At 45.9% G+C, this 27,125-nt stretch overlaps 1 protein-coding gene across 1 annotated transcript in view; it reads left to right on the top strand.

The window, feature by feature from the left end:
- Window positions 1-27,125, top strand: part of dok6 (docking protein 6) — a 388,575-nt gene that overhangs the window by 186,438 nt on the left and 175,012 nt on the right. Inside the window, exon 2 of the mRNA XM_038810079.1 lies at window positions 17,180-17,287. Coding sequence (XP_038666007.1) covers window positions 17,180-17,287 — 108 coding nt within the window. The remainder of the gene's footprint in view (window positions 1-17,179; window positions 17,288-27,125) is intronic.

Genomic DNA, 27,125 nt, shown 5'->3' with positions numbered 1-27,125 from the left:
CTGTTTCCATGGCTATGGGACCTGAGGGTCTGGTTGGTATCACCATCAATAATTAATTAATTTGACATTTTAAATTTAAATGTTAAATGTGCATAATGTAGACTAGTTTCTTCTGAAACAAAATGGAAATTAAATAAGCACCTGCGCAGGCGATTAAAATGTCTCCGAGCCCTCTGGGTGATGTGTTACTTTGGGGCTGTGCAATGATTGTTGATACAGAGCGAAATGAATAAGAGAGTGCCGGCTGCATTAAACGTATCAGTGTAGTGGGGCTTTCTGCGCGTCTTCACCGGTATGACAAGAGTTCATCAGAAACACACCATTAACCCAAAACATTAAGATCGCCTTCAAACCCATGACATTAGCTCATTATTACATTTCAGAAAATTCATGGATCGAAATGTTACAATGCAGTAATGAGCCAACAGGAACCTGAACCGAGGGCAGGGGTGGGAGTGAGGAGGTTAGGGTGGAGTGGTGAAGGGATTTCATGGGGTCGATAAGTGCTAGTGTACACTGAACCATGACATGTCTATGAAGGCATATGCAATGTAAAGGTTGTATGAGAACAAAAAGTAGCCAAAAAAAGCATCGCACCGAGTGAGACAGCGGCGATTGAGCCACGCTAGACAAAGCACCCTTGTTTCCTGCCAGCTGAATGTAGCTGAGGAAAATCATTGGAAAACGTGATCAAAGCCCAACAAGGAACGGAAGGTAGCATTCAGACAAGGTGACGGCATCGAAACAGGCCCAAGTGTGAGCTGATGTTTCATTTCAACATGTCGAACTCACCTATTTGCCTCCCATTCACTTCATATTTGGTCAGTTGTCTAATTCTGTTTTAAAGGAATGTATAGAATCTGTGTTCATAATTTTTTACCTCTGTTGCCTGTTGATGTCCTCGTGTAACTGTGCTGGAGAGACGGGTGAAGGAGCAAAAGTCTAGGCCAAGTTCATGGGAGGCAAGGCGAGATCTGGGTGGGTGACGAGTGTGATAGAATTATAGAATGGATACAGTACAGAAGGAGGCTGTTCAGCCCATTGTTTCTATGCTGGTCCTGCAAAAGAAACTGGGCTAGTCTCACTCCCCTGCCTTTTCTCTGTAACCCTGCTCCTTGTTTTCTTGTCAGATGATCATCCAATTCTCTTATGAAAGCTGTGATTGAATCTGCCTGTACCAGCCTCTCAGACAGTTCATTCCATATTCACTGTCTAATAAAGCTTCATGTGGCCACACTGCTTCTTGTGCCCATCAAGATGTCCTTGGAAAACCTTCGACTATTGGTCCACGTACACCCCCCCCCCCCCCCCCCCCCCACCCCTTTACAGGCCCCGTCTGTTCCTCCAGCCCTTTTCGATTTGCGTCATTTATGTTATTTGCCTCACTCTTTAAATACAATATATAACTTCGCACTTCTCTGCATTAGATGGGGTGGCACGGGAGCACAGTGGTTAGCACTGTTGCTTCACAGCGCCAAGGTCCCAGGTTCGATTCCTGCTTGACAGCCTGCACGTTCTCCCCATGTCTGAGTGGGTTTCCACCGATACTCCGGTTTCCTCCCGCAAGTCCCGAAAGATGTGCTTGTTAGTTGTGAGATGTGAATTGGACATTCTGAATTCTCCCTCCGTGTACCCGACCAGGCTACGGAATGTGGCAACGTGAGGATTTTCGCAGTAACTTTATTGCAGTGTTAAAGTGAGCCGACTTGTGACAATAATAAAAGATTATTAATCAATTTCATTGACCCCCTATTCACAGTGCAAAATAATTCCAAGTGTTGTCTGGGCTGCAGATTTTGAAGATGTGCCCTGCACACCCAAGCCTTGGTCATTAGTCCAGATCAAGAAAAGCATTGGTCCTAATGCTTAATCCCGCTATGTACCTTCCTCCAATCTGACATAAAGGTTCACGGTTTCCTGTCACTCGGCCAGCTTCTTATCCTTGCTGCCACTTTCCCTTTTATTCCAGGGGCTTCGACTTTGCTGAAAAGCCTGTTATGTGGAACTTTATTGAACACCTTTTGGAAATCAATGTAGACCACATCGACCAAATTTTTCTTCACCAATCCTCATTATTACCTCATCGAAAAACTCAATCTAATTAGTTCAGCATGATTACCAAATTCACGTTGACTTCCCTTAATGAATCCATTTATATAATACACTTAATTTTGCTTGGATTATCATTTTACAATGGTGGAGATGGTGGTGTAGTGGTAATGTCACTGGACTAGTAATTCAGAGTTCAGGCTAACAATCTTGAGAACAGGGGTTCAAGCCCCATCGTGGCAGTTGGTGGAATTTAAATTCAGTTAATAAAATCTGGATTTGTACGCAATTCTCTTTAATAGCGACCATGAAAATATCATAAATTTTTGTAAAAAGCCACCTGGTTCGCTAATGCCCGTTCAGGTAAGGAAATCTGCCGTCCTTACCTGGTCGGCCTACATGTGACTTCAGACCCACAGCAGTGTGGTTGACTTTTAAATCACCCCTCTGAGGTGCCTAGCAACTACTCAATTGAAGGGCAGTTGGGGATGGGCAACAAACACTGGCCTTGCCTGCGATGCCCACATCCCATGAAAGAATAAATTAAATGAATCGAAGTCGAACTGACTGGCCTGTCGCTGCTGGGTTTATCCTTGAATTTTTTTTTTGAGCAGCGTTGTGACATTTGTAACTCCGGCCCCTCTGGCACCTATCTGCAGGATTGGAAGATTAAAGCCAGCACCTCTTCGATTTCCACACTTACTTCCCTCAGGATCCTCAGATGCATCTGATCTGGTCTTGGCGACTAATTAATTTTAAGTATAGTCAGCCTTTCTAATGCCTCTTCAGTCACAATTTTTAGCCCGTTCAGTATCTCCGCTACTTCCTATTGTTCCTTTCTCCCAAGGGCGTAGTGAAAGATATGTCGCTAGAGTGAGATGAAGTAAGGTGGGTGTTGCTCATGGAGAGCATTACCATCAGCATAGATGATTGAGCCAAAAAGACTGTTAATGTATGTTCTATGCAAACATAATGGCTCTGTCCAGATTTATGGAGTTCCGAAGGAAGCATGAAATGGCTTTGAGTTGGCCACCTCACATTAAGCAACTCCACCCTAACCCAGTAACCCTACCTAACCTTTTTTGGATACTAAGGGGAATTTTTCATGGCCATTCCACCTAACCTGCACATCTTTGGACTGTGGGAGGGAACTGGAGCACCTGGAGGAAACCCACGCAGACAGGGGGAGAATGTGCAGACTCCGCACAGACAGCAACCCAAGCCAGGAATCGAACCTGGGACCCTGGAGCCATGAAGCAACTGTGCTAACCCATGTGCTTCCCCAATAATCCTTTCTTCTTATTGATATACAGTTTGCTAATGTTTTACTTATAAATCGGGTGTCTGTAACTCAGTGGTGCAGTCAAGGGTTAAAGATCTTCGGAAAACACAAATTATTGGTTAATTCACTTATGTTGGGGTTCTGGGGTTTATGGGGCTGGGATTGACCGCACACTCGCCCAGGGTGTCGTAACACCTGCTTCAGCAGTGTGCTTCAGTTACCTCATCATAATAATGGCCATTAGCCTTGCGTGGACTTTACATTAAGGATAACCCGTTTCGGAGTGAGACAGTTAGTGTCAGAATTTGATTTTTGTTGCTGTGCAAGCTTGAGATAGAACATAGAACTTAGAACATACAGTGCAGATGGAGCTATTTGGCCCATCGAGTCTGTACCGACCCACTTAAGCTCCCACTTCCACCCTATCCCCGTAACCCAATAACCCTTCCTCATCTTTTTGGCCACCAAGGGCAGTTTATCATGGCCGATCCATCTAACCTGCACATCTTTGGGCAGTGGGAGGAAACCAGAGGAAACCCACGCAGACATGGGGAGAATGTGCAGACTCCGCACAGACAGTGACCCAGCAGGGGATCGAACCTGGGACCCTGGCGCTGTGAAGCCACAGTGTTATCCACTTGTGCTACTGTGCTGCCCTCTTGCTTATTATGATCAGTTTTGATGAAAGGTCATCAATTTGAAGGGATGCTGCCTGAGGTAATGGGTATTTCCAGTACTTTCCATTTTTATTTCAGAATTTTGGCATCCACAGCATTTGAATTTGATTTGTGAATTTATATTTTATTTTCTGCCTAATAATTTAGCATAATTCTGCAGCAGCCCATTTATGATGCAACATCCAGGCGCATATATTCCAACAATGAGTCTTCTTACCTTTCTACATGGGTGTAGTGTTACTTGTAGTATTATTGAAAGCTTTAATAATGGGAATGTTTCATTGGCAGTTGCTATAGAAAGAGATTGATGTGATTTTGAGCCCGTATTAGTCTTGCTCGAGATCGGCGACGTGGACGCAAGATCTGGTGAGAATTGGAAAGCTAATTTTGGTGGTGAGCTTGTGATTTCCGATTTTCAACCTACTCAGCTGAATAACGTGAGAAAGGCTGTGGGAACCCAGGAACCTCATTTTAATACATTAGCATGTCATTAGCCAACACTCACTCTGGGACACCCCTTCCACCCCATGAATATTCAGCGGGCAAAAGCATGTTGTCACGCCGGCATCGTCTGCAACAGCTGGATAGAAACATCGACCTGGCAAACTCACCTCCCAAGGGGATATAAGAGTTGAGTGCTCGGGTCACTCTCACCTTCTTGGTGCTAATCACAGAGGGAGTAATAGAGAGGACCCAGGGAACCCAGAAAAGATCAACTCAGAGCCAGGGGAGATCGGTATCGCTATCTCAGGAGGAGGAATTGCTCACAGGCCTTCCCTTTATGTCAGGTGTTTAAAGGGGTCTGGAGGCTGGCTTGCATAGCGTACTTTCCGTATCCTCCTTGCTGGGCTTGTATTAATATCGGCGCTTGGGGAATGCCCTTCCAGAGTGGGAGCTGGAAAGTGATTGGGGGAAGACCATTGTAGAGGGTCAGCGCTGGGGGCGACTGTGATGTTCTCAGGTAGGGTCCCATGAGTGGCCAGGCTGCATGGGAAAAGTGGGGGGGGGACTCGGGAAAGAGGTGCTCACTGCATCAGGAGGCCTGAAGATGCTCTGGGGAGGGGGGGGGGGAAGAGAGTGACTGCTTTGAGATTTGAACCCCATATTTTGTGAGGACAAAGGAGATAAACTACAGGGAATGTAGTTATGGTGCGATTATATTCAGGGTAGGAGACTGCTACATCTTTTAATCTGTAGCCCTTGTGAGCTGGGGGATAGAAGGTGCCATGCTAATTTCAATCTTTGCATGAATCAGAGGAAGCCAATTGCTTGATCAGCTCATTGACCTGTCCTTGACGAGCCAATTGTACCAATTAAGTCAACACATCAATACATGAGTATGTCACTGATTGGAACCAAAATAAGATCTGAAATCTCAATCAAAGTTTAATCGCGTTGTGTCACAGGGTGATTTCTTTAAGTAATATGCACAAAGAAATTTCAAACATCCATAGTTAAGCTTGGGTTTAAATATAAATCTTGCGGCATTGTTTCAATTTTACTGGAAATGTCTTGGTACTGTTAGAATTTTTACACTAGGCTACGGAAATGTAACTGTCAGTGAACTGTCTCATTTTTGCTACAAAATAGAATTATTCATGTTAGCTGAGTCTCTGCAGGAAACCAGTTATCGTTTCTTCATGTCTTCTGACTTCAAAGCTTTAATGGATTTAGAGATGTTTTTTTATTATTTATTTAAACTGAAATTATGTTTGGAAAACAAATGGAAGCATTGGCCTCAAGTGTTGAACTCTAATCTCATACAAACCTCTACGTTAGAGAGGTCACACTAATGGTGACCCCCCCTGTATCTCCATGGTGTTATGGGAGAGGTGTTTTCAAAACCCCAAAATGTATCATGGAGTTCAACCAACCCCCACCTTTAATGGATTGTTGCTTTTGAAGCACGCGGCTTGTTCTCCAGGTGTAGTATTACAATTATGGACACGTGGTTTTTGAAACAAAACAATGTTTATTCCATGAACTCAAATTAACCTTTTAAATAAACATTGGATCTCTTAACACCCCTTACTTCAAAGATAACCCCGAAAATAATACAATAGTACCCAATCCTGCAAACTGTTCCTTTACACATCCAAAAGACTTAACAAATCCTTCAAACAGAAGCGCATTAGATTTATATTCAATACTGAGACCTTTTTACAATTCCGATTTCACCAAAGGATTAAGAGATAGTCCTTCATGGCAGATATCACCAGCAATGCAGCTCACAGCCACACCCAAGCTTTCTTCAAACTGAAACTAAAACTCCCAAAAAGCAGAAGCGAGCTCAGCTCTTCCCCCCCCCCCCCCCCCCCCCCCCCCCCCGTGACATCAGTTCAGTAATATGATCAGCTTCATTTCCTAAGGTACATTTCTTAAACATCCAATTCTTAAAGGCACTCTCACATGATAATGGGTTTCCTCGGGGTTCTCCCGTTTCCTCCCACAGTCCAAAGATGTGCAGATTAGGTGGATTGGCCGCACTAAATTGCCTCTTAGTGTCCAGGGTTAAGCAGGTTAGGTTTTGCGGATAGAGTGGGGTGGGCGGGGCAGTGGACCTGTGTATAGTGCTCTTTCGGTGGGTTGGTGCAGACATGATGGGCCAAATGGCTTCCTTCTGCACTGTAGAGATTCTATGAATACAAAAGAGTGTCACATCAACAACTCGGGCTCTGGACCGGTATCCAGGTAAAGCATAAAATCCACAAAATTGCACAGGAAATAAAAACAGAAAAATGGAGCATCTGTGGAAGAAAGAGACACATGAATCCTTTGTCAAACATCAGCCCCAAGTCAACTTGTCCAATTTCACCACCGATCGCTGCCTGATCGATTTGAGTGTTTGCAGCATCTTTTTAAGGTTTTCTTTGATCGGTTATGACAGTCACAGTCTGTTGGTGGTGTGGTAACAGTTTGGTAGGTCCTTGAACAGGCCACCAAATTGATTTGGGGTAGATCAGCATCTCAATTGAGGTCTCATTATCTGTGTGGCATTTGGATTTTGCTTGTCAGCTCGGAAGGCTGGAACCGTTTCAGAAAATGCTAGAAAGGGAAAGGGGGTCGGGCAGCATCTGGTGAAAGCAGCCCAAAGAGTTTGCATTTTGGGCGTGGGTCATTTGTGTTTTGATGAAGGATCCCTTCCATAAACGCACATCTCCCATTCCCCCCCCCTCCCCCTCAAAGAGGGGGATTCTCTGTTCCACCAGACACGTGTTTCTCGGCAGCACACAGCTCACTGGCTAATCCCGCCACTTGTCAATGGGATTTCCAGTCGAAGCCACCCCAGGCCACCGGGAAAAGGGAATCCCAATGGTCAGGGAATTCCAACCAGGGACCTTGGTACTGGCAATCTGCCAGAAGGGCATATATGGAAAAATACATTGTAAATAGAGGTAAACGACTGAAATAGTTACATGCTATGCTTTGAAAAAATTGTGCTTTCTCAATGCTGGGTGCCAGGAGTGTTTTGTGTTCCTACCATCTGCTGGCAAAGGAGGGGGGTAATTTTGAAATTGAAGGTTGAGCCTTTAGACCACCATGTGACGTAAAACGAATGATTTGCTTTTTTTTTTTCTGTCCTGTGGTTATTGGTCATCCTGAACCACAGTTGATTCCTTGGCTTCAGCCAGGCATAGTGTGTGTAAACGGCATTGAAGTGTCGGATCAGCCGTGATCGTATTGAACGGGGTTGAACAGCCTACTCCAGTTCCCTTGTTCCAGCTCTCCCCAGTCTCTACCCGCTGGGCTTCTGCATGGAGCTAGGAGGCTGCCGGATTTCGGAGGTTGGCCCAGGATGCCTGGAGTGCCAGTGGCGGGTGAATCTCTTGAAAGTGCCAATGTGTAAAATCCCAGCCGGTGCTTTTATTTCCATCCAAACTCGGCAATATGGGAATTGTTGGTCAGGCTAGCATTTGATGTAAAGTAACCCCAATATCCTATATAGAAAAAGAACTAGTCCCCCCCCCCCCCCCCCCAAAAAGACCTCCGCCCCCTCCACACCCCTCACACACCAGGATAACCCACGGGGAACCCTCATCCCCCTACGGATAAGGGAAACTCCGAACCCCCCGCACTGCCTTTTAGGAGTTTCCCTGACTCCTGGCACATGCGAAGGGGCAGTGGCAGGGTACAGCATGGGCATGTCCCTCTCTGCCCCAAGGTTGTACTTGCCTGTGCGCCCTCGGAAGCTTCCCTTCATCTGGTTTCCAGTTACACAAACCTGATGTAAACCTCGCCGTCATTACTCCACTTTGGCGAGGGAGGAGACCCCAATGTGCGGGGGGTGGGGGGACACGATATGACGGAGAAGTCCTTAAATGATTTTCAAATGAGGTTTCTGGGCAGGGACCTCTTTATGTCAGTGTGGAGAGCGGGGACAATTGTGCTGTGGAACTTGCCGCTAAGATTCTGGTATCAGAGATCTCACAGGGATTTTGCACCCACAATGAACATGGGATGGAAAATCCCGACCATGATGGGGCTTTCCTGTCTTTGCATAATGAATACAAAGTAAATACCCGACAGAGGTTCAGGGTGGATCTAGTTCAATCTGAGTATCCCTTTCAATGGCGTGTTCATTCTTAATTTCTGCAAGCAGTCCTCTTTGGCATGAGCAATAAACTATCTTCAGTCTGTTATGACTAGGTGAGAAGGAACAAACTGGCTACTCTCGATTCCGCCTTCGCAGTTAATCGCAACAATGGTTTTAGTTTATTTTTCACAAAGATATGCCTTTTTCAAATCGGAATGTATTTTCACGATTTTTGCAGTGAGCAATAAGGAGCCAATCAAACAATGTTTTCTTGAGCTAAAGAAAGAGAAAATCTATTAACCACTGAACCTGAGAAAAATAATAAAAACATAACATGCACGCAGGTATCAGAAATAAGGGAAGTTCGAGTACAATAAAAAAAATTAAAAGAATACGGGGTTAAGGTCCTTTGATTTTTCCTTGAGGCGTAGATTTTAAATGTTGCAGCCAGTTTAGGTTAGCTTGTTTATTGGACACAGTCACATGTAGAAGATATTGCAATTATTATGAGATCTCAGGTCGCTGGTACGTTTCAGCTCGTTGACGTCTTGCATGGGATGACACATACTTTTTCTAAAAGTGGGAGAGAGTGCAGCTTTGCAGCCTGTTTCCACTGCTGAAAACTTTCTTGACTCTCCGTGTGCCACTTGCAATCACTCTGCAGCGGCCCGCAGTCTGGCCTGCAATACTTCACCCATTGTGCATTTCCCAGATCTTTTGGGTGGGTCTGTCAGTGGTAGCCATTGTTTCAATATCAATCAACACTTTGCAAGTTGATGTATCTTCCTTGGTCAGTGACGAGCCTTGATGGATCTTTGAATTAAAGGGGTTGGCCCTCTCTTCACATTCCCCTGAGGGTGTCCTGTCAGCTTTTTAAACTTCACTTTGGAAGGTGCACTTTAAAGTACAAAAGCAGAAAATACTGGACAATCTCAGCAGGTCTGACAACATCGGTGGAGAGAGAAGGGAGCTAACATTTTGAGTTTCAGATTCCAGCACCGGCAGTATTTTGCTTTTATCTGCATTTTTAAGTAAATGGTTCTGCCTCATTTCAAATTTTAAATGACAAAGTTTGAGTTGAATCCACATCGGAACTTTCCAGAAGCTGGTCATGTGGACATACCAGATGTCAGATTAAAAGACTAATGATGACCATGAAACCATTGTCGATTGTAGTAAAAAGCCATCTGGTTCACTAATGTCCTTTAGGGAGGGAAATCGGCTCAGACCTTCTCCGGTCAGACCTACATGTGACTTCAGATCCACAGCAATGTGGTTGACTCTTAACTGCCCCCTCAAGGGCAATTAGGGATGAGCAATAAATGCTGGCACAGTCGGCGCGTCCATGTCCCATGAACGAATAAAAAAAAAAGCTTGTGGCAGCCATCTTTAGACAGTGGCTTCCCTTGACTTTAAACAGTTCAGTATATGTTTGGTCAGTCGATGAAATTGCAGATTTATCACTCATGCGCAAGTCACATCTTCATGATAATATTTAGAAAATTACAATTTACTGTTTCCATTGTCTTCTCGGCTGGGATTTTCTGATCCCGACAGTGGTAAGGATAACCGCGGGGCAGGACGGGAAAATCTGGAGAAGATCCCAAAGTCAGTTGGCCGCGCTGCAAATTTCCCCACCCTGCTTCTACAATGCCCCAGCCTTTGTATTTCTATCACTCTTTTTTCACAATCGTTCAATCTTCCCTCTCTTGATTTCACTTTCAACATTTCAGTCACTACTCTAACTTGGACTCCTTGGTTCAAAATGTCTGCTGATCACTAACTGCAGTTGTTCATATGTCTCTGATGCCTTGTAGTGGGCAATGTCTCTGATACTTTGTATTGGGCAGTGTCTCTGATGCCTTGTAGGAGACAATGCACTCTTTTAATCTCCCCCCCCCCCCCCCCCCCACAGTCGCCTCTGCCAAGCAAACATCAGATGACAGTCAAATGGACAATAGGAATTATTATATTTTTAAAAAGAATATCAAAATGGTAAACCAGTGTTTCAATCGCTGAAGTGAAATGGGTTTTCTTATTTTTTTTTGAGTGCATTTTCGATTATCTTGGTACGATTGACAGGCTGAGCGATGTTGAGCCATCAAGGAATATGAGTGTTGCAGTGGAGAATCTTGCAGCATCACCTTGCTATTCATGATGGTTGGCTATTTTCTTTTACCCTGTAAACCACCATTGTTTGCTTATGACATAATTTACAGTGCCCTCCTTTACTCTTCAGCCTGAAACACGATATTAGTTGAGCGTCTTGACTCTGGATGGCTTTCATTGACATTTTGGTAGCTGATTGAGGCAAGCGATGTGGATGTAATATTAAGGGGAGTGGCCCTAGTGCTGAATTGCAACAAAGGCGATAATGCGCGAAACAGTTAATGAAGCAGGTTGTCGGTCAAACAGATTGAATAAATAACACTTACTTTATTAACCTAGTTCCTGTAAAGTGATAAGATATCCCAATATGCTTTGCAGCCCTGATATCAAACAACATTTGACACTGGACCAAATAAAGGGAGAATGAAGCAGATGGTCAAAAGTTTGGTCGAAAGGCTCCTTAAAAAGTTTTAAGGAGCATCATAAAGGGGGAACGGGAAGCAGAGAGGTGTAGAATTGGAATGCTGTCAACAGAAGGCTTGTATGTCAAAATGGACTGACTGGTTCTTTTCTAACAAATATAGTGGTCGATGCATCCCATGCCTTAAAGGGCTGGGATGCTAAAGCCACACTGGATGATTCTTTCATTGATGAAAGGAATAGCAGTTAGTGTCAGGAAACAGGTAGTTTTAAGTGATCTATAATTGTATTGTTAAGTATTGGAAATAATGTATAGATTTAAGTGGGTTTCACGTCGTGTTTGCATAGGAAAGGGTACAATTTTAGTTAGATTCATGTTAAACAAAGGTGTTCGCCTGAATGGAGATTTTGGTTTTAGTTCAAACTGTATTTCTATCGTGCTGAGAGAGAGTTTACGACGGGAAAAGTGAGCTTGGGGAAAGAATGAGATGTTGCTTAGCAACCGGGGCAACTTCAGGAAAGTCAGACCTTGCGATTTGTTTTAGCTGAATTTATAGCAGGTGGAGTGAGGAAGTAGAGAGAGAACAGCTCTCAGCTCCTCCAGAAGCAGGACAAGGGAGCTGCAAAAAGTTAGATTTCCCAAAAAGAACACCAGAATGTAAAGAACAGCTAGTTATGGAAACCAGAGAATGAAAAGAGACAATCCAGGTAAGTTTGAAGTCAAAGAAACAGACAGAAAATGGGACAGGGACAGGGTACTGTTCATGGAAATTAAAGACAGCTGAAAAATTAAGCAATTGGTTAAGTTGGCAAAGTGAGAAGCCAAAAATACCTGAGGTGATCCTAAGGTTTGTGATATTATGCTACAGACTGTGAAGTGATAGTTGTAGCAATTGTGAAGCAATAAGTGGCTGGATCTCCGAGAGTGTGTAAAAACATTCAAGACAATGGAATCCTGAAAGCAGAGTTTGAAAACTGGAAGCAGATCTTTGTTAAATCAATGGAGACAAATTATTGTTTGAAAGGATAGTTGGAAAACCTGGAGGTGGATCCTTGATGAAAACAGTTGAGGGAAAGCATTGTTTGAAAGAAGGTTTTAAAGCGTGTCTTTTTGAGAGTGGAGTTTGGTTACAATCATGACGATCATCTTGGGTTGGAATTTGACGAAAGATCTATGGAAGATTGGTTGAGTGGCATTTGCCATTTGGTTTCAAAATGGGGTGCTATCCTTAAAATCTATGTACATTTGTGAAGATAAATGGGAGTATTGTATTATACTCAAACTTTTCATTTTTACAAATATTTTCATTCACATTTTCAACATTTTTACAACAATACACCACACCCCTCCCAATGCCAGCCCCACATCCAACCCCCTTACCCCTACCCATTGACAACAACCAAGTCCCCAAAATGTAAAATGTGGAATCCCTCATCCGCCTCTCTCAGAACAATATTTCACCTTCTCCGAACACAGGGACTCCATTTGATCCCCCAGCCACGCCGGAGCATTGGGGAGAGAAGCTGACCTCCACCTAACAGAACCCGCCTGCGAGCAATCAATGAAGCTAGGACAAAAACTTCTGCCGCTGCTCCCGTCTGCAACTCTGGCAGGTCGGATACCCCAAACATGGCCTCCAGGGGACCCGGTTCCAATTCCACATGCAGAACCTTAGACGTGGTGCTGAAAAATGACCCCCATTATTTCTCCAACTTCAGACAGTACCAGAACATATGGAGATGATTGGCTGGGCTCCTCCCACACCGCTCGCAACTATCCTCCACCCACTTAAGCAGCCGGCTCATCCTTGCCTTCATTAAGTGCACCCTGTACACCACTTTTAACTGAATCAACCCCAGCCTCGCGCACAAGGTCAAGGCATTGACCTTTGGCGGCACTTCGCACCGTAATCCTTCTAACCCCATCCCCCAACTCTTCCTCCAACTTGGCCTTAATTCTTTCCATGCACACCTTATCCTCCTCCATTATCCTGCTGTAGATCGCTGAAATGACCCCACTCTCCAAGCTCCCCCACCGACAGCACCTCCTCCAGCAACGAGGAGGATGGTGCCACCGGGAAGCTCAGGAAAACCTTTCTTGCAGAATTCCGCACCTGAATGTACCTGAAGCCCTCCTGGCGCTGCAGCCCATACTTCACCCCCGGGTTCTCCAAACGTGTGAATCGCCCCCTCCAGAAACAGGTTCTTCATCTCTTTCACCCCTTTCTCCTCCCATCCTTGGAAACTCGTATCCATCCTCCCTGGCTCAAACCCATGATTCGCTCTCGCCAGCAAGAGTCTCGACTCCTCAAATTGAAGTGCTGTTGAAAATGCCCCCAAATCTTCAGCGAGGCTATCACTACAGGATTACCCGAATACGTCCCGGGGGCGAACGGTAGTGGCGCCATTGCCAGCTACCCCGACCCTTTACAAGAACCAACCTCCACCCGCACCCGCAAAGCTTCCGTCTCCTCACTCCAGCCCTGCACCTGCTCCATATTCGCTGCTCAGTAATAGTGCAGCAAGTTCGGAAGGGCCAAGCTCCCCAAATGCTGCCCCCTTTGGGGCACTGCCTTCTTTATCCTAGCTACTTTCCCACCCCACACAAACGACGAGGCCAGCCTGTCGACCCCCCCCCCCCCCCCCGAAAGAATGACTGTGGATAAAAGACCGGCAGGCACTGGAACAGAAACAAAAACAGTGGTAACATTTTCATTTATACTGACTGCACCCGATCTGCCAACTACGCAAGGAAATTATCCCATCTCACCAAGTCCTCCTTCACCCTCACCACCAAGCTCGTGAAATTTAGCTCTCAAAGTCATGCCCCGTTCTGCGCCACCTGCACCCCCAAATACCTAAAGTGAGTTGTCGCTACCTGAAATGGCAACCCTCCGCACCCGCCCCAGCACCTGGAGAAGACGCCATCAAATATTCGCTCTTCCCTAAATTTAATGAGCCCCAACACGCTTTAACGTTTCATAACTTTTTTTTGTTTAAAAACTAATTGGCATTTCTGTTCCTCTGTTCCTCCATGTTTTATTAAAAAAATGAAAACATTTCAGTCTCCTGAGCCAGGGTTCTACTCTTGGACCTTCCCATCCGGTGGTAACATCGACTGGGATTGTAACATTATAAACTGCTGAAGAACAATTTAATTTGCTATTGTCGCTTCTGTTCTCACTGAAACTGACAATGGTGGCAGCTCCATATTCTGTCATGCTTAACCTTTTTCTCTCTGACAGCATTAAGTCAATAGCAACCAATCTCTCCTAATGCAGGTTTACCTTTGACTCGTATAATCAGTGTAAGTAAAAACCCACAGTAATCTGACCACTTCTCCACTGGGTCCCAATGCTTGTCCATTACGGCTGATGAATATTCAATTATTACGGCCATTAAACAGGTTTACTGGACACCAAGGAAAGATAAATATAGTCTGGTTGCGCAAAACCTTCAATGTGTTATGACAAAAGCTTTAATGCACAACTTGGCATTTCGATAATTGCTTCTGGCTAATATACCTGCTCAGCAATTCTTCTTAGTGCTACATTTGACCTTTAGTTTGATAAGTAAACGATACACTGCCTCAGGAGATGGCCACCACTTCATATATAATGTATTCTGGAATAGAAGACCGACAGATGTGTCACCCTACCCAATGTGGAAAGCACCCACTGTCAGAGAAGCGAAGCACTAATTGCATAATAGTGACTTACATCAAAAAGAAAATCACCAACTATTATTCTTAACAACATTTGTCACCCATCCTTAATGGCTCTTGAGCTGAGCATTTCAAGGGACAGTTAAGAGTCAACCACATTGCTGGTGGGCCCTGAGTCACCTGTAGGGCAGGCCGAGTAAGGGTGGATCAGATGGATCTTTAGGGCAATCATGGTCCCCATTATTGAGACCAGCTGTATATTCCGGATCCATTAATTGAGTTCAAATTCCACCAGCTGCCGTGGTGGGATTTGAATCCCTGTCCCCAGAGTATTAGCCTTGGCCTCTGGATTACTAGTCCAGTGACATTACCACTACCCTACCATCTCCCCCCCCCCCCCCCCCCCCCCCACCCCTCACTTCGATCATACCTTAGCATATTCACTTTGTTAACCGTTCCATTACAAAGTGTAGATGGAGAATTGTTCTTATAACTTGGAGAGCTCTGCATCAGGATTGTTGCTAGCTAGTTTGGGCGTCTGGTGCAAGGGACATAAATTGGCCCCAGTGCCAAAGAGAAAAAATGTTGGGCGCGATTTAATCATCTCGTCGTGCCCGACAAGGTGTCAGGATGAGGCCATTGAGAGAAGCTGCACCTGGAACACCTCGCCAGGGTGCCATTTAGTCCACACAAATATGAACTGGATGACACCTGGTGGGTCTCCCAGGCCTTTGGTTACCCCTGGGTGGTCGGGCACCCTGGCATCTAGGCGCCTTGGTGCTGCCAGCCTGGCACCTTGGCATGATCATGTAGGCACTGCCAGGGTGTCTGAGTGGCACTGTCAGGGCACTGACAGGGTATCAGCATGGCAGTGCCAGTGTGCCTGGGTCCCATGATGGCACTGCCATGGGTCGGGGCCTGAGGGAGGGGGGGGGGGCTATGCCCATGAAAGGGGGGGGGGGTGAAGAGTGGGGGAGGATGAAGGACAGGAATGAAGGGGCCTGATAAAGGTTGGGGGTGTGTGAAGGGTGGGGATCCTGAAAGTGGGAGTCCCGAATGGGGAGTTGGAGAGATCTGCAAAGGGGGGGGGGGGGGGGGGGGGGGGGGGGGGCGAATCCATCATGAAATGTCCTCAGCTCGGACGGCGGGGAGGGAGTTTGGGAGTCGCGTTGGTGGCCCAGCTATGTGTTCCCCGCTGAGGCTGTTTAATAGCGTTGTGCTTCTCGGCTCTGTGAGCGCCGGGTAACATGCAGCTAAACGTGCTCGCTGTGGTACTTTGTTCCCATTTTATTAAATTGTGCCCTGTTCCCATTTAGTTAAATCATGCTCTGGGTGTAAATGAATACCTGAGTGGATCTTGCCCAAAAGCCGGCGTTAAACACCCCGCTAAACTGACCCAAGAAATATTTAGATGAATTCTGCCCACTGTCAGCGTTTCTGCTCCTGGTCACTTACCTTTCAGGAAATGGCTGGTACATGGATTTAGGGATAGGTGCTCCGGTCCTGAGTGCCGCAGGAATCATCGTGGGTGGGATGGAAATTTTGGCGGTTCATTTAAAGGCCTCGGGTGGGACTTTCCGGTCTCGGATTGGGCATGACCAGAAAATCTCACCCATAGTGTGAGACCAGATTGGAATAGAATCCCGCCAATGATCAAATGACCTGCTGACTCTTGGTCTGGGATTCCCCGGTGGTTCACACCGGCAGGATCTTCCAGTCCCACCGACGGGTGCATCCCTGCCACAGGTTTCCCGATGGTGAGGGGTGCATTCAATGGGAAGCCCCATTGACAACCGGAACTAGCTCTGCCACTGTGAGACACGTGGCGGGTTGCATGGAAAATCTCATCCTTGGTCTCTGATATTTACCAGGAGGTGGGGAGACAGCAAGTTGGGGTTTATGCCAGCTGGGTCACCCAAAAGTATAAGGTGGCAGGGGTTGGGGATGTGAGAATCCTGCTAAATTTATCGAAAGGACCTCTTTTGAATTTCTAATTTGTTTCCTTCCCAGCAGCCGGCCACATTGAAGGGGTTGGCTGGCTATCGTGCAAGAGGAATTGTGGTACAAGGCTGTAGCTAACAATATGAGAGGAAGGGGTGATGGCGAGGTTGTGGCTGGGTGATGGCGAGGCAGGGGGGAGCGGTCGGGGTGGAGGGGCCGACGTTGTGGGGAATGGAGAGAGTGTGGAGGAGTCCATTTGGAGATTGTGGGGGGTTGTGCAGGGAACATGGAGGTTAAACCAATGTTTTGCTGACTGCAGTGTGAAATTTAAAAAAAAAAACTTGCTGTTGCCTAAACCATATTTGTGATGTTGGATGCAACAATAATAAATGTTTGGTTGTATTGCTATCACACACTGGACCATGTTACCGTCATCATCATTATGTTCTGAATCTACTATCTTAATGGCAGGCTCATTTGTATTGTTTTAATATTTCTAACAGATTTTCAGGAGGTGTTGGTTGGTATTCAAGAAAGCCTCCAGCAAAGGCCCAAGGAGGTTAGAGAAATTCCCTGATGAAAAGGCAGCCTATTTCCGGAACTTTCACAAGGTAAATATTCTCTTTCTTTCTACTGAATCTTATGAGATGGAAAGTATGAACAGTAATTGCAATACTACTTGGCGGGGTGTCTTGTTGGAATTAAGGTCACTTTTGCCATGGGGCTGGAGTAATTCATGTTGCTTTGGGCACCTGAGCTTTAGCAGTGCAGGGGATTAGATTTTCCCCACACATTTTAAATTGATATATGAATCCCTCTGCTTGTTATGTACCCTTTTATTTGACATTTAAATTTGCTGAACTTCTCCCAACAGCTTGTTGTGAAGAGGAATGTTGTTTTAAGTTTGTTTTGCCGTGAATTATGAGTGACAAAGTCCTTTAAATCCTTGTTTTTGTGAGTTTGGAGATTGGGATTGCTGGCGTAAACTAACAGACTCTTCGGCTAGAGTTTGATAGTGTCATTGTTGGGGCACAGATGACGTTCTGCACAGTGCCCGTTTATCAAACTGCTAAATCTCCGACAGGCAGGAAGATTGCTCACAACTCCCGTCAGAACTGAGCTATTTGCGATATTGGGTAAGGACAAACAAAAGGTGTCCTTTATCTGTGTCTGAAACTGCTGTGAGACCCTGGGCTGGATTCATTGTTGGTGAGAGGTATTTTACTGTAGCAAATGAATTAAAAGCAACATTGATCAAACCCTAATTTGGTGAGCAGCCTATACTATGAATTAGAAACAGGATTCCACGATTTAACTTTTAAGTCGACAGAAAATCTCCCTCCACAGTTATATTTTACTTTGTCCCTTCAGTGGGCACTCCATTCTCCCAAAGCAGTCCAAAACGATCCTTAGGAGGTTTCTTCCTTTCTTTCCCTTTTCCCAGATAACTCCTAATTCCAGTATTGACTTTCACGATAAGGCACAAATTGGAGATTCTTCCCTTTTAGCCAAGCTGGGTGAATCTTCCAGTCTTGTTTAAATCCTCAGAAACTCAGCTTCTTCAATCTGTGCATGAGCTCCCACCTGTGTTTTGCGTGGTGACCAACAGGGCCAGCACTGCTTAAAAGTGCAGGACTAGCTGCGTCTATATTTCTCTGCTTCCTATCTCTCAGATTCTTGCAGATTGTCCTTGCCTGTGAAGTTCAGTGGTACTTTTTAAGAAAACCTGCAACCTGATCCTACAAAGGCTTCCTATGGACGTTTGCCTTATCAAAGCCCATCTCTTTGGCAATATGAATTACATGGATCTTATATCCAGGTAGAGATACTAATTTAGCTATCCTGTTAATCCCCCAAAATTCTATCTTGTTATTAAAGAGACAATTTAAAGTATGACTGGTTATAAAACCTAAAAGTCCAACACTTCTGTTGGACATGGAGACAAACAACCTATCTATCGCCAGCACATTCCCCCTGGTCATTGTTTACAGGTGTGAATATCTTGCACTTTCCTCTCATGAAAACAATCCGAGCACTCCTTTAACCTTCAGCAACAAAGCCACCGATCCTTGTTGTCGGACAGAACTCAGAGCAGATTACATGCCTCCCTTTGTTCCTCCATATTACCCAAAACTAAAGAGATAGTCCTAAAACATGACAATCTTACAAACTTCATATATGTAACAAATTCAGTAACCACTGCAGCCAAACTGTTAACCTGAGAGGAAATAATGGAGAAATTACCAGAGAAATGGGCAAAGGCAGTTGAAAATAACGAGGCATTGTTTGGATTTCATTATTCCATGACATGCACATAATAATTTGGACTAGTTCTGTTTAAGGTAAGTCTTTAAATTAAATTAAGTGCTTTGCATTTTGCAGTGAGGTTAGATTTACGAATCCATTTTGTACTTTAACATAATAAACGTTTCCTGCAATGAATTGAACTTGATCCAACTTTAGTACGTAAACCTAAATTATAATTTTAAACCATGGTATGCAGCAGGATGCTATTGAATTTCTTTCTTCTGAGAATAAAGCAGTGTACTATCACAATAACATCCTTTCTGAATATCGAGGATTGATATTTGCATAAGAATTACCCAAGGAAATCAATGTTTATAATTGTTGTACAGGGGAAAAGAAGGAAAATAATGAGCAATGTGTTTTTAATGCGGCGTCAATTAGGGAGCCCAGAGATAAGAGAGCACGAGAATCAGGGAAGAGGTTAAAAGAAATTACCTAAAGTGACTTGCACATGAGGGAAAAAGTTGATTAGTGAGTGTTTTATTTTGTCAAGAAGCAGAGGCAAGCATTAATTTTATTTGGTGCTATCTAATAAATACACAGATGGCAGTGTACTTTGGTTGAGTCAAATGCACGTTCTGTGTCATGTAGGAATGCCAGGACACGTCTCGTGTTCTGGACAACCACGTATGCAGGATGTGTCATCTGCGAATGGAGCCCAAGGCCTGGCCTTCATAACTTGAGCAACAACTGGTATCACTGTGGTGCATCCACAAAGCTGGGTGCTATGTGGACAGAATATTTCTGTAGTGAGCCACCCCATTATTTAAGAGTGTGCAGGCAGAGAGGGAATGAATGACTGATTGCCAAACAGACAAGGAGGGCCAGGTAGGAATTTCATGGGCGCATTGTGCTCTATAACCGCTCTGGATAATGGTGGGGGTGATGGTTCCTCTTGGGGTTACAGCCCCAGCCTGCAGGCCCCCCCCTGGGGTGGCACAGTGGTTAGCACTGCTGTCTCACAACACCAGGATTCGATTCCGACCTCGGGTGGCTGTCTGTTTGGAGTTTGCACATTCTCCCCGTGTCTGCGTGGGTTTTCTCCGGAAGCTCCAAAGATGTGCAGGTTAGGCGGATTGGCCAAGCTAAAATTGTCCCTTGGTGTCCAAAGGTTAGTTGGTGTTACAGGGATAAGGTGGCAGTTGGGCCTAGGCGGGTGGGTGCAGACCCAGTGGGCTGAATGGCCTCCCTCTGCACTGTAGGGATTCTATATAAGGAGCCAGAGCCAATTCCATTGCATTGCGAGTGTTTAGCTGTACAATGAGACAGGAAGAATGTCAGAAAAGCAATAGTGAATGAAGATTTCTTAGTCATGGAATCAGGTTTCTGTGATGCAGATATGATTCCAGGATGGTAACTTGCCTTTCTGCCAGCATCAAGCCCTAAGCAATTGTAGAATATGTTCCAGTCTCAAAAACAACCATTTGTCATGTTTTCTGTTCTTAAGCCCTGTTCTTAAGCCAAGTATCCAAGTTGACACTGACCCCCCCCCCCCCCCCCCCCCCCCCCCCCAATTTCATTAGCCTCAGTTTTATTAACCAATCCTGATACTTTGCCAAACTCTTTGGGAAAAATCGAGATAAACACCATCCATTGCATTAACTTCATCAACTTTCACTATTACTTCATCAAAAAGTTCAATTAAATTCGGAAGCACGATCTGCCTTTTCCAAACTGTGCTGCTTCTCCTTAATGAACTCAAACTTCTCCAAGTGTCCATTGATTTTTTTATTTTGCTGATTATATTTCTAAACTCTTACCCAACACTGCCAGTTGGGGTGAAGGAAGAAACATAAACTGGTCTTTACTTGGAATAGATTTATTGACAGAGTGAAAAATTACAGGTATATATCTCCTGACTCCACTCGAATCGTGTGTCAGTAAGTGTCTCATATAAGTGTTCCAGTAAGCACCTACATGTACTTAACTTCAATTGATGCAGTCAAACTGACCAGCCTATAGTTGCTTGGAATGTCCATGGACAATTTCTTGAATAAGAGTGGCACACTTTCGAATCTCCAATCCTCTGGCATTTTTCCCATATCTGAGGAAGACTGGAGGATTCTGGTAAGCCTGTTATCTCCACTCCCACTACCTTTAGAAACCTGAGGTGCAAGCCATCTGGACCAGGTGAGTTATCTATTGGTTATCTACACAATACACTTTACCTACCCTTCCATTACCTTGACCATCGCCCCTTCCAGCAAGACTTTTTCAGCATCCTCTTCCTTAATAAGCCTCAACGTTGTGGAGGTGTATTGCAGTTCACACAGGGCGTTCAGGTTGCTGAGATGCATTTTTACATGCACATTATAATCTGGAGTTAAGAATCTTAATGGTGGAAGCTCCAACATTCTTTCCATCACATGGCTGAAGGATTTGCAGCTGTTTTGCTGCATTATGTGCCTTCCTTGGTCATCAATCCCAGGGCGGGAATCAAACTCAGAGCTTTGGGCACGCAGGGCCGCTCTGGCACCCCCCCCCCCCACCCCCGCAATTCTCCCACCCACCCCCACCCCCAAAATGGCATGCCGCGTTTTGCGACGCACCGCTCGGAGAATCGCTGCTCGCCATTTTTCCCGGCGATTCTCCGGCCCGCATGGGCTAAGCGGCCTGACGGCCCCGTCGGGTTCACGCCGGCGACAACCACACCTGGTCGCGTGAACATCTCGCGACAGGTAAGTGTGGAGGCGGAGAGGGGATCGAGCACCACGGGCGTGCTCGTGAGGGGGCTGGGCCGTAATCGGTGCTCACCGATCGTTGAGCCGGCGTCTCTAAGAGACGCACTCTTTCCCCTCCGCTGCCGCGCAAGATCAAGCCGCCACGTCTTGCGGGGCAGCGGAGGGGAAGACGGGAACCGCGCATGCGCGGGTTGGAGCCGGCAACCTGCGCGGCTGACGTCACTTAGGCGCCGTCGACCGCGTCATTCTCAGCGCGCCGCTTTGACGCAAGCGTCAAGGCCCGGCGACCGAGTTTCTCGCAACGCCGCTCCTAGCCCCCCGGGGGGGGGGGGGGGGGGGGGCCTCCGATGCCGGAGTGAAACACTCCGGGTTTCACTCCGGCGTCGGCCGTTACGGAGAATCGCGCCCAGGGTTCTACACGTGTTCTCCTCCGTGACGCATAGGCTCTGAGGCTAATTAGAACGCTTTCTAACAGCCCCTGTTGAGCTCAGCTAACTCTGTGCTGACTGGGGGTTTAGGATATACAGCTTCGCTACTCATTGCCTTGAACCTACTGAACCATTGGGAGGCCCACATCAGGTTCCGAACCGGCCTGCTGTCATTTCCAGCTATGCTAATTTCCGTCGTCCCAAAACAGAGCCCGTCCTGGTTAAAACTCCTCCTCACAGCTCATGGTCAATTTCAACAGTTCTTGCCGCAGAGTGGCACCTCATGCCAACCAACCATATTTAAGTGACTGAAGTTTAGATTGGGCTGCAAAGAATTGGAAGGAGAAGGCAGCTTTGATTGGTGTCAATGTGTTTGGCCTTTCATTCTGCCCGATCGTGAGCTCATTTGATATTCTTCAGTTTCTGACGAGTTCTTTAATTACTAAAATGCTCAGGGGAGCCTCCACGATGGGAGACAAGAAACGTTGGCTAAAACTGAAGCACTCTGCCACGAATAGTTGAAAGGAACCACAAAGCCAGATAATCCCGTCGTTTTACATTGCACAATTATCCATGCTACAATTTTACTTCACAAGTAAGAGGGCAAATGATGATCATTGGGAGGGAGGGGTCTGTGTGGTGGGGCAGGGTGGCAGCCACATAGTTGCTTTGCCAACATTCTTGAGTAAGCTTCTCTTTCGAGTTGGTTTATTTAAATCACTCAATGGACAACAGAATAGAGAACGATTATTAATCTAACGTCAAGGCCATCACAAAGGATATAGATTTTCCATTAGAGGATATAAGTGACTGGCTGCTGTATTCTTCTTTATTATTCCTCCCAGCCTACTTATGGATTCAGGCTACACCATAGCAAGTTATTTGCATTTTACCTGAAGCTTTTTAATCTTCTCGTGCCAGATTTTGAGTTTGTTACGGTAATGCGGATAAATAATACAGTATTATCCAAATATCCTTTAAATTTGTGCACATTCCAGCTGTTCTTGCAGCTGGGGGATGATGAGGTGTTAGGAGAGGGAGCCCTCTCTCATCCATTCTCCTCTAACGGTGCCGGCATAACCCTCTTTCTTTCTAATAGTCGGATTTCTTTTCTCTTTATTCGTTCATGGGATGTGGGCACCACTGGCGAGGCCGACATTTGTCGTCCGCCGCCAATTGCCTTTGAACTCCGTGGTTGGCTAGGCCATTTTCAGAGAGCAGTTTAAGAGTCAGCCACGTGGGTCTGGAGTCATATGTTGGCCAGACCACATAAGGATGGCAGATTTCCTTCCTGAAATGACAGCAGTGAACCAGATGGCTTTTCACATATGAAGAGAATAAAGGGACCTGGGGATCGGATGGAAAACTGAAGTTACGGTGTTAATGATCCCAACTGATACTATTGGAAAGTCAGACCCCAGAACGGAACCCCGGCTCAATAGACTGTAACTTTTCATTTTTGTTTCGAGACTTGCATTTTATCAGAAGCCTAAAAATAATGATTAAATCGGAAAAGATTTAATATGATACACTAATCCTTCACTTTGCCTATATCTTTCCAGATGAACACAGATGTGTAAGGATAATACATCTTCTGTTCTAATGTTTTCAGTAAGTACACAGTCCATGTAAACCAACAGGTCAACTGTGGTCAGATGCATCACATTCTGAAACCAAGTGACAGATGCCACTCGATACAACTTCTGTGGATTTCTCATCAAGTACCCTCCCAGATGCTCATCGCAATGTGAGCCATCCGGTCTCACTGGAATGCTCACTTGCACACAAGTGTTTCCAAACATCACTGGAAGAGCATGCTTCCCTCGAACTCACGGATGCCTTCACCATGGATCCACCTCCAGCATTTTAATCTCCCATTTCAGCATTCCTCTGCCTTAGTTTACCATGTGCATTCAAGCTTTCACACAATCTCTCAGATACCCAGCCATTTGGGGTGGCATGGTGGCACACTGGTTCACACTGCTGCCTCACAGCGCTGGAGACCTGAGTTCAGTCCCGGCCTTGGGTGACTTATCTGTGTGGAATTTACACTTTCTCCCCATTTCTGCGTGGGTTTCCTCAGTGTGCCCCTGTTTCCTCCCACAGTTCAAAGATGTGTAGGTTAGATAGATAGGCCATGTTAAAATTGACCCTTAGTGTCCAAGGATGTTTGGGTTAGGTGGGGTTGCTCCGTCAGTGGGCCAGTGCAGACACGGCTGAACAACCTCCTTCTGCGCTGTAGGGATTCTATGAATTTTATGATTCTCTGGCTTTAGTAAGATGTCAGCAAACGTTTAATTTACTTCGGATGTCAGGCTCCTCACCTAACTGACTTCAAATCTGGTTCTTGTCGCTATCTCTTTAAATCAGAGCACTTTCTCTGATTTTTACTTAAATTCTCTTGAACAGGACCTTGTTCAACCTTTTGTCCTTTGTTCCTTGCTCCGTTAACTTTCTGAGTCCTACTTTTGTCTCCACACCCTGGGTTTTGGGACTTTCTCTTGTTCTTTTGGGAACTTTTCTCACTGCAGTTCCCTGTGTTTAGTTTCTCTGATACCAGCTTACAACTAACTCAGAAGTTAGCCCAGCCCGACCAAGGGTGGCCCCTGGTCGCTGAGCAACAACCCAGTTTTCCTTTAAGCGCTGTTTGCTTTCAAGTCTTACACCCTCAAGAGCACAACAGGGCCGTTAAATCAAGGGAGAGGCCAAAACCGAGAACCGCGCCGGGCACTGATCTGTTTGTGATCAAACCGGCCCGCTCCCGTTGACAAAACTAGGATTGCACTGAATGGCGAGAAACTAATAACTAATAATCACCACTTAACCCCAATCTCTAGACAATTAATGGGAGCGTCCCCCTATCTAATAGTCTCCAGTGATCTAACATCCTCTCAAGCAAGTGGTCATGCGTGCGCCATTAGTACTGCTTTTTAAAAACCTGAAGCTGGTGGAAGGGCTGCTGTGGGAACCTGAAGAGGTGAATATCCACCTTCGCTCCTGGGCAATGAACCCAGGGATAAGGGGTTGCTGCCTCGGTGATTGGAGGTGGTGGGGGGGTGGAAAGCCCCCGGGGGGTCAACCTTGGCCGGGGTGGGCCAGATTGGTGTCTCAGTGCCCGCGGGTCCGCCTTGTCAACCACTAGTCCATGTGGTCCCGTTCCAGGGGCAACCCCTGCCCACCGACCACACATAACTCCCACTGACCGCCGAGTCCTCTAGCCGTGCATCTGAAGGCTCGTGCTAATTGGGAATTGCAAATAGTAGTTTAATGAGCACTTCACACCTCCCTAGTGGATCTCCGTGGGTAGGTGTGCCATGTAGCATGTGGGGGTTATTGCCTAGCATACCACTCGAGTTGTTGGTCAATCAGAGGCCAGCAGCTCTGTATTACAGACAGCACCGCCAGCAAAGGTAGCTGCTGGTATTGTGTGGGCCATGAGAGACTACAGCCTCAGATCTGTGAGGCAGGATGGGTGTCATGGAAAATGAGAGGACGGAGGATTAACACAAGGGCAGGGTAACTTTCAGCAAGCACCTCTCTGTTCGATGCAGGGTTCCTCAACGAGGAGCTGAGCGCCATAAGAGCTCCTCGTGCCCCCCCCCCCCCCCTCTTTAGCCCATGGTATGTTGAGGCCCTGAAGTGAGTATTCATTGACTACTGATAGGCCCCAGTTGACAGTGGTGGTGAAAGGCTGTCAACCACCCTTCCTGCTCTAGACGTAATCAGATCAGAGGCAGGAAACACTGTGTGGCCCTAATCCACCACCCTCCCACCCAATTAAATGCCCTCCACTCCACCAAACTCGCCTCGGGGCAGGGCGTTACAATTTTGCCCAATACTTCTGCAGCTGCTAATTTTCTCAACTGTGTCCTCGCCTCCACCTTGGTTTCCTAGTCTCCAGTAAAAACATTGTTCTCTCTCACCCTGGTCATTCCCCCAGTTCCGGCGGCATCTCCAACCACTTAAGTTCAAGGGGCACAGACTTGAAAGGATCTGGCTGGACCGCATAAAGCACCATTAAATCCTGCTCTCGTCTGCTAAAACTGTTCACTGTTCCAGGATCATCTGGTAATGCAAGGATAACCCCCGACTTCTTTTCTGTGTTGCAACCAGTCTTCTAAAACCCCTCGCCCTTTCTCCTCATCCTCAAACCCAACAATAATTGTGAGGGACTTCTGCTCCTCCATGTATCGGAAATTGAGACTATCCAATCAGCTGCTTCTGCTGGTTCCCTCCTTTTCTCTTTTCCACCAGACCTAACTTGGTCTAAAGTTCTCTCTCCGCTGCCCAAACCCTGAACCCGTCTATCTTCTGGCAAATGCTCTTGAGCTCATCTTGTCCATGGGACCCACCTCCTGCTCTATTGAGCCTATTTCCTCTGAATTGCTGACCATCCAACTTCCCCTCCATGGTAGCCAATATGGTAAACAATTCCGTCTTCAGGAGCTGCCTCCTCTTTTAACTCTCGCGCCATCACCCCTCTCCTCACCCTTAACTCCACTGTCTTTGCAAACTCTTGATCCATCTCCAACCTCTTTCCTCTCCCAAAGTTCTTGTCTGTGTTGTCTGTATGATGATCATTGGGAGGGAGGGGTGTGTGTGGTGGGGCAGGGTGGCAGCCACATAGTTGCTTTGCCAACATTCTTGAGTAAGCTTCTCTTTCGAGTTGGTTTATTTAAATCACTCAATGGACAACAGAATAGAGAACGATTATTAATCTAACGTCAAGGCCATCACAAAGGATATAGATTTTCCATTAGAGGATATAAGTGACTGGCTGCTGTATTCTTCTTTATTATTCCACCCAGCCTACTTATGGATTCAGGCTACACCATAGCAAGTTATTTTACCTGCATTTTACCTGAAGCTTTTTAATCTTTTCGTGCCAGATTTTGAGTTTATTACGGTAATGCGGATAAATAATACAGTATTATCCAAATATCCTTTAAATTTGTGCACATTCCAGCTGTTCTTGCAGCTGGGGGATGATGAGGTGTTAGGAGAGGGAGCCCTCTCTCATCCATTCTCCTCTA

Source organism: Scyliorhinus canicula, chromosome 10 (assembly GCF_902713615.1).
Source record: "Scyliorhinus canicula chromosome 10, sScyCan1.1, whole genome shotgun sequence".
Taxonomy (NCBI): Eukaryota; Metazoa; Chordata; class Chondrichthyes; order Carcharhiniformes; family Scyliorhinidae; genus Scyliorhinus; species Scyliorhinus canicula.
This window is presented reverse-complemented; position numbering and strand designations above follow the sequence as displayed.